The 15,290-nt window shown below is 37.8% G+C and overlaps 1 protein-coding gene across 6 annotated transcripts in view; it reads left to right on the top strand.

The window, feature by feature from the left end:
• The window catches only part of CCDC138 (coiled-coil domain containing 138), a 201,566-nt gene extending 186,734 nt beyond the window's left edge, over positions 1–14,832 (top strand). Inside the window, exons 13-14 of one of the 6 annotated variants that reach the window (XM_059688358.1) lie at positions 12,091–12,229; positions 14,121–14,832. In XM_059688358.1, coding sequence (XP_059544341.1) covers positions 12,091–12,229; positions 14,121–14,286 — 305 coding nt within the window. In that variant the 3' untranslated portion in view covers positions 14,287–14,832. The remainder of the gene's footprint in view (positions 1–12,090; positions 12,230–14,120) is intronic. The other 5 variants (XM_059688356.1, XM_059688357.1, XM_059688355.1 and 2 more) reach the window with 5 other exon arrangements.
• The last annotated feature ends 458 nt before the right edge of the window (positions 14,833–15,290 follow it).

The following is a 15,290-nucleotide window of genomic DNA, read 5'->3' on the forward strand; positions in this document are numbered from 1 at the left end:
AGGGGATGATGGCTGTTTGCAGCTGGTCACACACCCTTCAGGGTGGGGGTCCCCACTGGGGTACCTGGCCAGTCTGGGTGAGGGGTTGAAGGCCGTTTTCAGGCTGGCGGGTGACTGAAGCTCCAAACCTCTCCTTTTTTTCTGTTTGTTTGTTTTTTTGGTTTTTTGTTTTGTTTTGTTTTTTATTCTGGGATTTATTTACCTTGTATGGCTGTCACTGGAGCTGAGAGCCGGCTCCAGCTCTGAGGCCCGGCTCCAGCTCTGAGACCTTGGCTGCTGAAAGCAGGTATCTGGAGCTTGTTTAGCTTCTATAATTGAAACACTGTTACAACTCCAGCTCTGAGGCCCGGCTGGCTGAAAGCAGGTTTCTGGGGTTTGTTTAGCTTCTATAATTGCAACATAGTTTCTTAGACTGCAGCTGAGAGGCTGGCAGCAGCAGGCAGGGAACGTTGGCTTCCTCCATCACTGGAGCAAGCAAGCCTCCTGTTTGCTTCAGCTGCCTGGCTGCCGGCCCCCATCTTGGTTGTCAGTTAATTTGCATATTGCCCTGATTATCCAATGGGAAGGGTAGCAAAGTTACAGTTAATTACCATGTTTGTCTATTATTAGATAGGATAATCCTTTTCTTATCAGACTTAGTTTAAATAGAGGGATTTAAATTTGTATTATTTAATTTGTTCACATTTTGGCCTTGTCTAAGGTACCATGCTGCTGTTTGTTTTGGATGACAATAATATATTTGAGTACATTTTGCAGACCTTATTTTTAAGTAAAGTTTGTTATAAAAATGATAGAAATTTGGAAAACTACAAACGAACTTAAAAAAGTCTTACCTAAAAAAAGAGAAGAAAAAAATTCTTACCATTATGTACATTACTTCCTATGAATGTTACTTTTTATCTTTTTTCTATGAATACTCTTCATGACGTTGGGTTTTTCTTTTTTTTTTTTTTTTAACATGTGTAGATCCTAGTGGTATATACAGTTGCATTAATCTGTCTACAATATCAAAGTATAAGAAAATATTAGGAACTTTTGCAAAGAAATATACTTGAATTTGGTTTAAATTACCTCTGAATATGGGTACCAAAAATTTATAAAGCTAAAGATAGCGAAGAGTCATCAAGTATGTTAGACCCTGCTACATGCTAGATCTAGAACTCATTTGTGAGCATATCTGTATTTCTTAGATTAGTGTAGCTACCTATTTTTCCTTGGCAGTGATTCTTCATTTGGGCAATATCATTTTTTTACTTCTTGCTGTTTTTAATGTATTATGTCATCCTATTATATTTTTATTATTAGAGAGATTAAGGCCAGGATCATTTCAATGAAATGATAAATGTGATATTTTGAACAAAGTGCCAACCTAATATGAACACACCATATTTCTAGTCACAAATCCTGCATACATATAACCTGTTTTTCCAGCTAAAAGTTTTCACATGACAAACGTTCTCCATAAGCAAACACAGTGGAAAGGTGTTTTTCTTTTTAAGGTTTTTTAAAAATTCTCACCAGAGGATTTCCCCCCCCCCCCCCCATTAATTTTTAGAGAGAGCGCTGACCTGGGCCATGTATCAAATCGCAACTGAGGTACGTGCCCTTGACCAGGAATCTAACCTGCAACCCTTTGGTCCATGGACTGATGCTCTAACCATTGAGCAGGGCAGGAAGATTTTTTAAAAAATATATTTTTATTGATTTTAGAGAGGAAGGGAGAGGGACAGAGAGATAGAAACATCAATGATAAGAGAGAACCATCAATCGGCTGCCTCCTGCATGCCCTCCTCTAGGGATCGAGCTCTCAACCCCTGGCATGTGCCCTTGACCGGAATTGAACCTGGGACCCTTCAGTCCGCATGCTGATGCTCTATCCACTGAGCCAAACCAGCTAGGGATGAAGATTTTTTTTTTGTCTATAAGTTTCTTTTTTCTTTTTCTTTTTCTATTGACTAAGGTTTTACATATGTCTCCTTTTCCCACAATTGACGCCCCTCCCCCCCCCCAGCCATTCCCACCCCAGGTAAGCCTCCATCATCCCAGTGTCTGTGTCCATTGGTTATGCTAATATGTATACATACAAGTCCTTTGGTTGCTCTCTACCCCCCCCCCCCCCGGTCCCCTGCCATTTGTCTCTGGATCTATTTTCATCAAATTATGTTGATCATTATATCCCATATATAAGTGAGATCATATGATATTTATCTTTCTCCGACTGGCTTATTTCACTTAGCATAATGCTCTCCAGTTCCATGAATGCTGTTGCAAATGGTAAAAGTTCCATCTTTTTATAGCAGCATAGTATTCCATTGTGTAGATGTACCAGTTTTCTAATCCACTCATCTGCTGATGGGCATTTAGGCTGTTTCCAAATCTTAGCTATTGTAAATTGTGCTGCTATGAACATAGGAGTGTGGGCGCGGTTACGGTGTTTTGGCCAGGCTCAAGCTTTGGACTAATGAAAGGACGGGGTCCTCTCATTGCCACATGCAAGTCCCAGCTGGAGGGCAGGGCCCTCCCAGCACAATTATAGCCAACGGCTGTGGTTGTAACCTTGAACCTATGGTCCAAACATGTAGCCCCACGTGCCTTGTGATAGAGTTCGGGTGCTTGTAGTTGAGTGAGGTTGAAACTCACGAGAATGCTGTAAACAACATGATCATGCCCCTACTTTGCCTCGTGGCATCTGCTATAAAATAAAGACAGGGCTTGTGGGCGCTGTCGTTGTCTCCTCATCAGGGAGGCAGCGTCCCACCGAGACCCAGCTATTATTCTCTTGTCTGTCTTTCCTTAATCCTTTCACCCCCCAACTCAGGATCACCCTTGGTCGTGCTGGCGTGGCACATATGGCTCCCGAACAGGGACTGAGTTCTTCGACCAGGGACTGAGTTTGGTGTGGCACATAGGGGTGCATATATCCTTTCTGATTGGTACCTCTGATTTCTTGGGATATAGTCCTAGAAGTGGGATCTCTGGGTCAAATAGTAATTCCATTTTTAATTTTTTGAGGAAACTCCATACTGTTTTCCACACTGGCTGCACCAGTCAGCATTCCCTGCAGCAGTGCATGAGGGTTCCTTTTTCTCCGCATCCTCACCAGCACTTGTTGTTTGTTGATTTGTTGATGATAGCCATTCTAACAGGTGTGAGGTGGTACCTCATTGTTATTTTGATTTGAAGCTTTTTGATGATTAGTGATTTTGAGCATGTTTTCATATATCTCTTGGCTTTCTTTATGTCCTCTTTCGAAAAGTGTCTATTTAGGTCCTTTGCCCATTTTTTGATTGGATTGTTTGTATTTCTTTTGTTAAGTAGTATGAGTTCCCTGTAAATTTTGGAGATTAAACGCTTATCAGTAATAACATTGGCAAATATGTTCTCCCATGCAGTGGGATTTCTTGTTCCTTTGTTGATGGTTTCTTTTGCTTTACAGAAGCTTTTTATTTTGATGTAGTCCCATTTGTTTATTTTCTCTTTAGTTTCCATTGCCCTAGGACAGTGGTTCTCAACCTTGGCTGCACATTAGAATCACCTGGGAATTTTTTTAAAATCCTGATTTCTGGGCCTCATTCTCCGAGGCCCAGCTACCCTCATCCAAGGATGAGGCCCAGAAATCAGGATTTTAAAAAGATTCCCAGGTGATTCTAATGTGCAGCCAAGGTTGAGAACCACTGCCCTAGGAGCTGTATTGGTAAAGATACTGCTAAGACATTTGTCTGCTATTTTGCTGCCTATGGATTCTTACAAGATTTTTATGGTTTCCCATCTTATGTTTAAGTCCTTTATCCATTTTGAGTTTATTTTTGTATATGGTGTAAGTTGGTGGTCTAGTTTCATTTTTTTTTCATGAACTGTCCAATTTTCCCAACACCATTTATTGAAAAGATTATCTTGACTCCATTGTATGCTCTTGCCTCATTTGTCAGATATTAATTGAGCATAATGGCTTAGGTCTATTTCTGGGTTCTCTGTTCTGTTCCATTTGTCTATATGTCTGTTCTTGTGCCAATACCATGCAGTTTTGAAAACAGTGGTTTTGTAATATAGCTTCATATATGGTATTGAGATCCCTTCTACTTTGTCTTCTTTCTCTGGATTGCTGCAGCTATTCGGGGTCTTTTTTTATTCCAGATGAATTTTTGGAGAATTCGTTCTAGGTCTGTGAAATATTCTGTTGGTATCTTAATGGGGATTTCATTGAATCTGTAGATTGCTTTGGGTAGTGTGGACATTTTAATGATGTTGATTCTATCAATCCATGAACACGGTATATCCTTCCATTTGTTTATGTCTTCCTCTCTTTTTTCAACGTCCTGTAGTTTTCTGAGTATAGGTTTTTTACCTCCTTAGTTAAGGTTATTCCTAGGTATCTTAATTTTTTCGGTGCAATGGTAAATGGGATTTTTTTTTTAGTTTCTCTTTCTGTGAGTTCATTATTGGTGTATAAAAAAGCCATAGATTTCTGCGTGTTAATTTTCAGTTAATTTTGTATCCTGCTGCATTGCCAAATCGACTTTTTAAGTCTAGTAGTTTTTTGATGGAGTCTTTAGGGTTTCCTATGAATAGTATCATGTCATCTGCGAATAATGACAATAATACTTCTTCTTTTCCGATTTGGATGCCTTTTATTTCTCGTCTGATTGCTATGACTAGCACTTACAGTACTGTGTTTAACAGGAGTGGTGAGAGTGGACATCCCTGTCTTGTTCCTGTTCTTAGGGGAAATGGTTTCAGTTTTTGCCCATTGAGTATGATGTTGGCTGTAGGTTTGTCACATATGGCCTTTATCATTGAAATATGCTCCCTGCATTCCAACTTTGCTGAGAGTTTTTATCAAAAATGGGTGTTAGATTTTGTCAAATGCTTTTTCTTTGTCTATTGATATGATCATGTGATTTTTGTCTTTCAATTTGTTTATGTGATTATATCACATTTATTGATTTATGAATATTGTACCAGCCTTGCATCCCTGGAATAAATCCCACGTGATCATGGTGTATGATCTTTTTAATATATTTTTGGATGCGATTTGCTAATATTTTGAAAATTTTAGCATTTTATTTGGTTTTGGTATTAGGATAGTGCTGGCCTCATAAAAAGAGTTTGGAAGTGTTCCTTCCTCTTGGATTTTCTGAAATAGTTTGAGGAGTATATGTGTTAGTTCTTCTTTGATTGTTTGGAAAAATTCCCCTGTGAAGCCATCAGGACCTGGTCTTTTGTTTGGTGGGAGTTTTTTGATTACTGCTTCTATTTCATCAGTTGTTATTGGCCTGTTCAGTTTTTTTTTTTTTATTCTTCCTGATTCAGTTTTGGGATATTGTATTTTTCTAGGAATTTGTCTATTTCATCCACATTGTCCAGCTTGTTAACATATAGTTGTTCGTAGTATTTTCTTACAGTCCTTTATATTTTTGTGGTGTCCGTGGTTACTTCTCCACTTTCGATTCTGATTTTATTTATTTGTATCCTCTCTCTTTTTTTCTTGATGATTCTGGCTAATGGTGTATCAATTTTGTTTATCTTTTCAAAGAACCAGCTCTTGGTTTCATTGATTGTTGTTGTTTTTTTAAATCTCTATGGTATGTATGTCTGCTCTAATCTTTATTATTTCTTTCCTTCTGCTTACTCTGGTCTTGTCTTGTTGTTCTCTTTCTAGTTCTTTCAGTTGTAGGGTTAGTTTATTGCTGATTTTTCTTTTTCTTTTCCTTTCTTTCTTTCTTTTTTCTTTTTTTTTTTTTTTTTTTTTTTTTTTTTTTGAGATATGCCTGTAGTGCTATGAACTTCCCTCTCAGGACTGGTTTTTCTATGTCCCAGAGATTTTGGGTTGTTGTGTATTCACTTTCATTTGTTTCCAGGAAATTTTTGATTTCTTTCTTGATCTCGTTGATAACCCATTCATTGTTTAATAACATGCTATTTAGCCTCCATGTATTTGAATGTTTTGGGGTGTTTTTACTGTAGTTGATTTCTAATTTCATTGCACTGTGATCTGAGAAGATGCTTGATATGACTTCAGTCTTCTTGAACTTGTAGAGACTTGTTTTGTGTCCTAACATGTGGTCTATCTTTATGAATGATCCATGTACACTTGAGAAGAATGTATATTCTGCTGCATTGGGGTTAAATGCTCTATAAATGTCTATTAAATCCATCTGATCCAGTGTGTCCTTTAGAGTCCCTGTTTCCTTGTTAAGTTTTTGTCTGGAAGATCTGTCCGGGGAATTCAGATGGGTGTTAGTCTCCCATTATGACTGTATTGTTGTCAATGTCTCCGTTAAAGTCCTCTAGAAGTTTTTTTATATATTTAGTTGCACCTTTATTGGGTCCGTAAATATTTGCCAGGTTTATATTCTCTTGTTGGATCAATCCCTTTAGTATTATGTAGTGACCTTTGTTGTCTTTTGTGATGGCCTTCATTTTAAAGTCTATTTTGTCAGATATGAGTATTGCTACTCCAGCTTTTTTTTTCCTTTCCATTTGCATGGAAAAAATTTTTCCCATCTCTTCACTTTCATCCTGCGTGTGTCTTTTTTTTTTTTTTTTTTTTTGAGGTGGGTCTCTTGTAGACAGCATAAAGTTGGGTCATCTTTTTATATCCATTCAGCTACCCTACACATTTTGATTGGAGAATTTAATCCATTTACATTTAGCGTTATTATTGAGAGGTACTTATTTATAGCCATTTTAATTCTGTATGGCTAGGTTTCTCCCTCTGTTTCTTCTTCTCAGCAATCCCTTACAGCAATCCCTTTAGCATTTCTTTTAATGCTGGCTTGGTGGTGATGAACTCTTTTCGCCTGTTTTTGTCTGGGAAGCTCTTTATTTGACCATTTATTTTGAATGATATCCTTGCTGTATATGGTAATCTTGGTCTCAGATCCTTGCTTTCTATTACCTTGAGTACTTCATGCCATTCCCTTCTGGCCTGTAGAGTTTCTGATGAGAAATCAGGTGTCAGCCTTATGGGAACTCCTTTGTAGGTAAGTTTTCTTTTCTCTTGCTGCCTTTAGGATTCTCTCTTTGTCTTTAATTTTTGACATTTTAATTATGATGTGTCTGGGCATGGGTCTGTTTGGGTTCTTCTTGTTTGGGGTTCTCTGTGCCTCCTGAACGTGTGTGACTTTTTCCTTTACCCGGTTAGGGAAGTTTTCTACAATTATTTCTTCCAACACCTCTCTATTACTTTCTCCCTTTCTGCCTCTTCTGACACACCTGCTATTCTAATATTGTTACGTTTCAAGTTGTCCCACAGCTGCATTAAGCTGTCCTCCTGTTTTTTAATTGATTTTTTCTTTTGGTTCTCTAATTGAGTGATATTTTCAACTCTGTCTTCTAATTCACTGAATTGATCCTCAGCTTCCCCTAATCTGCTGTGTATTCCTTCCAATGTGTTCTTTATTTGTGTTATGTCATTCTTTATGTCAGACTGTTCTTTTTTCATAATTACTATATCTTTTTTCATACTGTTGAGCATTTTTACCATCATTACTCTGAACTCTGTTTCAGATAAGTTTCTTATCTCTGCTTCATTTATCTCTTCTTCTGGAGAATTCTCTAGTTCTTTCATTTGAAGGTTGTTTCTTTGTTTCCTCATTTCGGTTGTCTGGGTATGTGACTATGTATTAGTTAGATCCTCTACACCTCTCAATCTCTCCTGCTGGACAGTGTTAAAAGCTGTTTCTGACTAATTGGATCAGGCAAAGACTCAAAACCTCCAGAGACGCTCCCTTTGTCTACAGACTAATAGGATTCCAGCTTGAATTGCCCCCAGGTAATTGTTGTCAGGTGTAGGGAGTTTTTTCAACAGGATGGAGCAGTTGCTTCTGCCTGGAGGCTAATTGTTCATTTTAATCTCTTATGTGGCCTCAGGGCAAGGTGTTTTCCTATAGGGTGTGTCAACTGTCTTCCCCCCAGGCTAGGCAAATTTCTATGTGGGAAAGATGTCCTCTGCTGCATGAGGGAATGACTCAGCCCTGGAAACTTGGGGTGTCTGCCTTCTGAGCTCTATCACCCGAGTTCCTAGTCCTGGGTTCTGGTCTCACAGCTCCAGTCCATTTCACTGTCCCTCTGTCAGAGCACAAGGTGGGTGGCTCTACAGGGAATTTTTGTGCATTGGCCCTTTAAGAGGGTTCCCAAACTTTCAGCTGCCACTCCCTGGCAGACAGCACCCCACTGCTTTTCACAGCTAGATATTATGTGGGTTATCTCCTCAGTTTGGTGCTCTCTGCTGGGGAGCCCAGCCTTGGAATTAGATCCCAGAGTTCTTATTGGCACCCCTCCACAGCTGAGATATCTCTCCAGGACTTCAGTTGCTGTCTGTGGTTGCCCGGCCAGCCCTTTCATGCCTCAGCTCCTCCTACCAGTCTTATGTGGTCTCCATCTTCGGTCCTTGGGTATCAGCATTCTCTCCTGTGAGTTTTCTGTTTATTATTCAGAAAGCCTTTCTGTATTTCAGTTGTATTTCCAGCTTGTTCCTGGGAGCATGTCTATGCAGCATCCACCAGTTCTGCTGCCATTTTTTATCCCAATGGGTTGGGGTTTTAAGGAATCTCCATGGTGGTTGTAGTCATGTTGATGGAGTCTCTGACATGGCACCTTCCTGTGCCTATAGGGCAAGGACTGAAAAGAGGAACAATGTCTTTTGCTAGTACTTCTGTCTGGTAGAAAGCTTCCCTTCCAGTCCTTGCCCTAAAGCCATACAATTCAGTTCCTCCCTTTTGTTTCTGGTGTCTTTGGAGCTGCTTCCCTAGTGCTGAAGCTCAGAGCTAGTGAGTCCCTCAGTGAATAATTCCATGTGCTGGCCCTTTAAGAAGGGATTCCAGCATCCTCTATATCACTCAGCCACAATCCCCACTGGTTTTCCCAACCAAAAGTTAGTGAACTTTTCATCTTGTTACTGGAACCTTAGGTGGGGGGGCCTGTCTTGGACCCCTTGCTCTATAGAAGGAGACCTGCACAGCTGATATATCCCTCCTGATTTTTTTAAATGAATTTTTTAGAGATAGAGGGAGACAGGGAAAGAGAGAGATCAATTTATTATCCCCCTTATTTATGCATTCATTGGTTGATTCTTGTATTTGCCTTGACCGAGGATCAAATCTGCAATCTTTGTGAATTGGGACAAGGCTTTTACCAATTGAGCTACCTGGCCTCGCTCCTGATATTTATGTGGGTGTAGAAGCAGTCCATTATGAGTCCCCACCCCTCCTACCAGTCTCAATGTGGCATCTTCTATATAGCCTTAGCTTTAGGACTTCTGTTTAGCCGTATTTCAGGTGGTTTTAAACGGTGGTGGTTCTGTTGTGTAGCTGTAATTTTGATGTGGTTGTGGGAAGCTGTGAATGCTGCATTTTCCTATTCTCTTATCTTGACCAAAAGCCCTTGTCATTTTCTTTTTGTTGTTGTTAATTCCATTGATTTTTAGAGAATGGAAAGCAAGGAAAAGAGAGAGAGAGAGAGATGAGAGAGAGAGGCTCATCAATTTGTTGCACCCGTACTCCCCCACACATTCCCTTATTATGCCAGAACTCAGGCTGGTGGGAAGCAACAAACCATATGCACTCAGAGATTCAGAAAAGAACTATTTTATTCACACGGGTACTGGCTCAGGGAGTCCCCTCCAAAGGCTGAGCACCATGTCTGGGTTCTGACCTTCTTTTATACATGACTAGAGGCTCAGTGCATGAAATTTGTGCATGGGGGGGGGGGGGGTTGTTCCTTAGCCCAGCCTTCACTCACTCCCATCTGGGACTGCTAGAGGGATGCCCAGTGGGATCAGGCCTAAATGGACAGTGGACATCCCTCTCACAATCCAGGACTGCTGGCTCCCAACCACTCGCCTGCCTGCCTGCCTGATTGCCTCTAACAGCTTCTGCCCATCAGCCTGATCACCCCCTAACCCAGGGGTGGGCAAACTTTTTGACTTGAGGGCCACAATGGGTTCTTAAACTGGACTGGAGGGATGAAACAAAAGCATGGGTGGTGTGTTTGTGTGAACTAATATAAATTCAAAGTAAACATCATTACATAAAAGGGTACAGTCTTTTTTTTTTTTTTTTTTTTTTTTAGTTTTATTCATTTCAAACGGGCCGGATCTGGCCCGCGGGCCATAGTTTGCCCACAGCTGCCCTGCCCACGGCTGCCCTAACCACTTCCCTGCCAGCCTGGTTGACGCCTACCTGCTCCCCTGCCGGCCCAATTGCCCCTCTAACTGCCCTCCCCTGCAGGCCTGATCCCCCTAACTGCTCTCCCTTGCCGGCCTGATCTCGCTAACTGCTCTCCCCTCCTGGTCTGATCCCTCTAACTGCTCTCCTGTCCTGGCCTGATCCCCCTAACTGCTTAACTGCCACCTTCTGCCTTCTCCCTTCTGCCTTCTCCCATGGCGCCTTCTCCCCCCTGCCTCTGCAAAAGGGACCGTGATGCTGGACCCGCCGGCCCTCGGCCCTTGAAGCTGCTGTGGCTTTGTCTGGAAGGACGTCCGGAAGGATGTCTGGAAGACATCCGGTCTAATTATTATATTACCCTTTTATTAGTATAGATTCCTCTGACTTTATTTTTTTGCATTTTGTTGATTCTGTTATTTAATGCAGTAAGTTCTTAATTAATGTCATTGTCAATAGGTTCTTTGACTTTAAGTGAAACGATGTGAATGAAACCAATTTTATCACAGCTAATTGATATAAACAAGAGTTAAATTTCTAAGGTATCTCATTAACATCATAACAAAACATTAGATGAAAGAAACTACATTATTTGAGGACCTGCTGTAGTGTATTTTACTCAGTACACTATCAAGATACAGTCATACAGATTTTCAAGCTGTGTTGATGAATGCAAACAGAATGAAGAATGCAAACCCATCATACTTGTATGTCATTTATAACTATTAACTTATGTATCTGTGTTTGAAATCAAGTCCTGTATATACATTGTGAGAGCTTCTGAGTTTTACAAAGACTTTTTACAGAGGAATTTAACTATTTTAAAGGCCATGATTATTTTTAGGCCATTTTTAGGCCACTGTTCTCCCCTGCTGGCCTGATCCCCCTAACTGCTCTCCCCTGCCGGCCATTAATATTAAAAGACCATTTTAATATTTTTTGTTTCTGTTCAAGCTTCCCTAATTGCCAATAATAATACCTTAAGAAAAAGACATTTTTATATATTATTTTGTCCAACTCATAGCAGCCCTAACAGAGCTTTTTAGTTTTCACTATTACAAACTTTACTGTATTCCTTATTCATAAACTTTGGCATATGTCTCTATCAGGCACATTCTAAGAGGCAGAATTGCTGACTCAAAGGTATACACTCTTAAGGCTTTTGATACAAATTTCCCAGTTCCTATTATTTTATCCTATTAAGGTTTAATATTTTTACTGTATTTATTCAATTAATTAGAGGAAATATTTTAATATTGCTATTAAATGTGATGTTTGTTCATTACTAAACTATTAGGTCCATCTTTTTTTTTTAGTAGTAAACAATCTTCTGGCAAATAAATTACAAAAATAAGTTTGGCATTTCCCTTCTGCTTTGTTTTGTTTTTTTAGAGATTTTGCCTTTTAATTTACAAATTCTTTTACATAGACATTTAAAATTTTTATTGTGAAAATTTTCAATCTTTCTTTTATGAGTCTTCCCCCCTTTTTGCTTATATGCTTAAAAAGCTATTCCGTATCCAGTGATCATATAAATTGTCATTAACACTGAAATGAAATTGTTAAATATAGAGTATTAAAAGACTTTTACTATCCCAACAAAATTTCTTATTGCTAATTATTTAAATTCAGCCTACTGTTATGAACTTATTGAAGAAATGATTCCCCCCTTTCTTTCAGACATGGGATTTATGCTCAATTCTGCTTAATAATCTTATCTTTGGTTTGCATTGTTCAATAAGAGCCAGTGGGTATTTTAATTTTTAAGATGATGATATTTTTGCCTCAAAGTTTATATATGAAAATCAACTCAATATTTAAAAATACCCCATACAATTCTGATTTTATCTTGGTTTATTTATTTATTTATTTATTTATTTATTTATGGCTACTCCCTAACAGTCAGGCACTGGGCTTTGTTTTGCAGAATCCTTGCAGCCTTTCCTGGAAGCCTGTAGCAACACTCTGTTTTTTCGTACTTGTTCTGTGCTGCTTCGAACCCCTAAGCTTGATCTTCAAATACTAGAAAAACTCAGTATTATTCTACAGAAACTTTCTAAAATCAAGTAAGAATTTTTTATTTCTAATACTTTTATTTAAAAACATCTTTTTGTGCTCATTTAGACCTTTCTGAATCCTATACTAGTTCAACTTTGATTATTAAATCAAAATTTTTAGTAAATGTAGAAAATTGAGATTCATGCATGTTAATACTTGTTTAATACTTAGTGATACAGTAGAATTATAGTTTTAATCTTAGAATGTCTTGTTGTTTCTGCTAAGTGAACTTTGAATACCACAGAGTATGTAAAACTAAGAACAATTTTTAGCAATCAAGTGATAGTATTAGAACAAATTATTGCACACTGGTATTCTGTACCACCACAAGTGAAAATAAAAATGATAATAAAGTAAATTTGTCAGATTCTTATTATGTACTAAAGTTAGTTTAGGGAATGAGAAAGAAGCCAGCAGAAAAGATTTTAAATAATGTATATTTTAGGAAACTATATGAGCTTCCTGCCACTAATTTGGATTTTACTGTAAGAATTAGGGGCTTTCTTTTTATATTTCCTCTTAAGCAAATATTGGTATAATCATTTTAAAAATTATAAATGGATTTTGAAGCTATATTTTCTTAGAATCTTGGTATAGTCCAGTTTTTATGACAGTTAAATTATAGTTTTGGTTCAGCTCCTCTGTGCCCTTTCTTTCCCCTCAGCCATGATTTTCATGGTGGTGAACTTAGGTATTTACCAGGCTTCATTCAAGTATAAATGCATCTTAAAATTATTTGCAGATATGTGATAGTGGGTTCATATGCTCTTTTTGGTACCTACCACATCATAGTAAATTATTAGTTATCAAATTACAATCTCATACTCACCTCAGCAAATCATTGGTTTTCATCTGGTGTCAGTTAAACTTACCAAATCATTGTCTTCCTTTTCTTGAAGACTGACTGTAATATGATTGTCTTGATTTGTAATCAGTAAATTCTCAATAAGGCCTGTTATAGTTAACATGTGGTGCCATGAAACTGCAATTACATTCCTTAGGTTTCATTCTTCCTTAGGTGTTAATTCATGGGATTTTTTTAAGTGGTCCCAAAATTGCAGATATAGCCTTGTGTTGGGAACAGTTGATGCTCAGTCTTAAAGTAAATCTTTAAAACCACAAAGATATAAATTCTTCTGTATCAAATGGATGGTTATATACAGTTATTTAATAATTTCTCCCAAGATACAAGTATATGTAGACAAGAAATATGGAATCAGATATAATTCTAACTAATTGATCATGAAATTACTAACTGATTTTTATAAAGAGGACGGTTGAAAAGTTATTTTGGTACAAAGGCAATAGGTAAACCAATATTCTGCTACTTTAAAAAGCCCAGCTTACTTAAAATATGTTGATCTAGTACTTGTATTTGACTTTTTCTAGCTGTTACAGAAAAAGCAATTCTCAACTGTTGTAATAGTGAATTGCTGCAGTTTTCAGGAAGATGAACCATTTTCTTTTTCCTTGAATACTTTGTTATTTTAGGCCTATCTTATAAAACCCACTTTATTTGTCTTGGCATGTTAATTCTTTTTTTAAAATACATTTTTATTGATTTCAAAAAGGAAGGGAGAGAAAGAGAGAGAGAGAAACATCAATGATGAGAGAGAATCATTGATCAGCTGCCTCTTGCATGCCCCCTACTAGGGATGGAGCTTGCAACCTGGGCATATGCCCTGACCAAGAATCAAACTGTGACTTCCTGGTTCTTCGGTTGATGCTAAACCACTAAGCCACACCAGCTGGGTGGCATGTTAATTTCTTAGTTACCTATTTTCTTCACTATTTTTAAAAACAGATGCCATTTTCTTACATTTACACATGTTATCAATATAATTACAAATGAATTCCTTAAGTGTGTGTAATTAAATTAATGTACTCATTCTCTTACAGGAGTAATAAGAAGTTCTTCGAACTTTTTACAATTCATCTGATGCTTCAGGAAATACAAAGGACAACACATCCAGAACATGCCTTTCTCTGTATTAACCTAAATTCAACTCTGTTCAATTTGGGTTTAACGAAATGCAACTCCCTGGCCTCCAATTCAAGCCATTAGACTGGCTTATTATTATTTTATATACATTATATATGTGTTGCTTATTTGTAAGATTGCAAAAATCATCAAAGTAACTAAAAATCTACCAAGTAAAGTTTCAGTAGCATCATTTATCATGAAAAATAAAATAGAAAATTTTTTTTACTTTAAGAATGAAATCTAGAGGAGCTCTGGAATGATTGTAATATTACAGTTCAACTTAGGTAGTACTAATGTGTAAAATAGAATTTCCAGAATTAATGACACTGGGGTTATTTTTTTGTACAACTGCTTTATAAAAATTCTTAAAATTATGTGATTATTTTGAATAAAACTGGTGTTTATCTGGGAACAGGGCTAGATCATGTTGTTATTCTGTTTTCTTAATATATTAGAAATCTCCCCCTTTGGAAACAAAAGTACATAATTTTTAACTATCACCTTCATATTATAACTTTTCTATATATCCTAGATTCACAGATACTGATTTTTTATTGTGCTGTCCATGAAACACTTTAGAGAAAAAAATTTTGATTTTTCTAGTTTATTTTCCAAAACAATTTAATTATTACCAAAGCATATTTGTACAAAATAAAAAAAATTTTACACTGAAAAATTAAAATGTCACAGTCCCAACACCTAGAGATATCTATGTCCTGCTGTAGCCAAAGATGAGTGAAGTAGCCAGAAATAAAAAAAGTACATTATGGATACTTCAGAAAAATTCCATTATGGATACTTTTGTTAACAGAACAAAAGACTAGCTTCTCAGAACACACAGTGCCTAGAGATGGGACCAGTAAGACAGTGGATGCCAGGTGGTAGAGCAGAGGTTGGCACTTCAGCATGGGATATTTGATGTTTCTGAAGAAGAGAACAAGACAAGTAAAGCAGAGTATTATTCAAAGATGTAGTTGAATAAAGATTTGGGGGGCAGGGGCGGGGGGGGGGGCGGCCACTAAAGAAAGATCTGCATGTACAGATTGGAAGAGCTCATCATGTTCCAGAAAAATCACTGAGGAACG

This window comes from Myotis daubentonii, chromosome 3 (assembly GCF_963259705.1).
Source record: "Myotis daubentonii chromosome 3, mMyoDau2.1, whole genome shotgun sequence".
NCBI lineage: Eukaryota > Metazoa > Chordata > Mammalia > Chiroptera > Vespertilionidae > Myotis > Myotis daubentonii.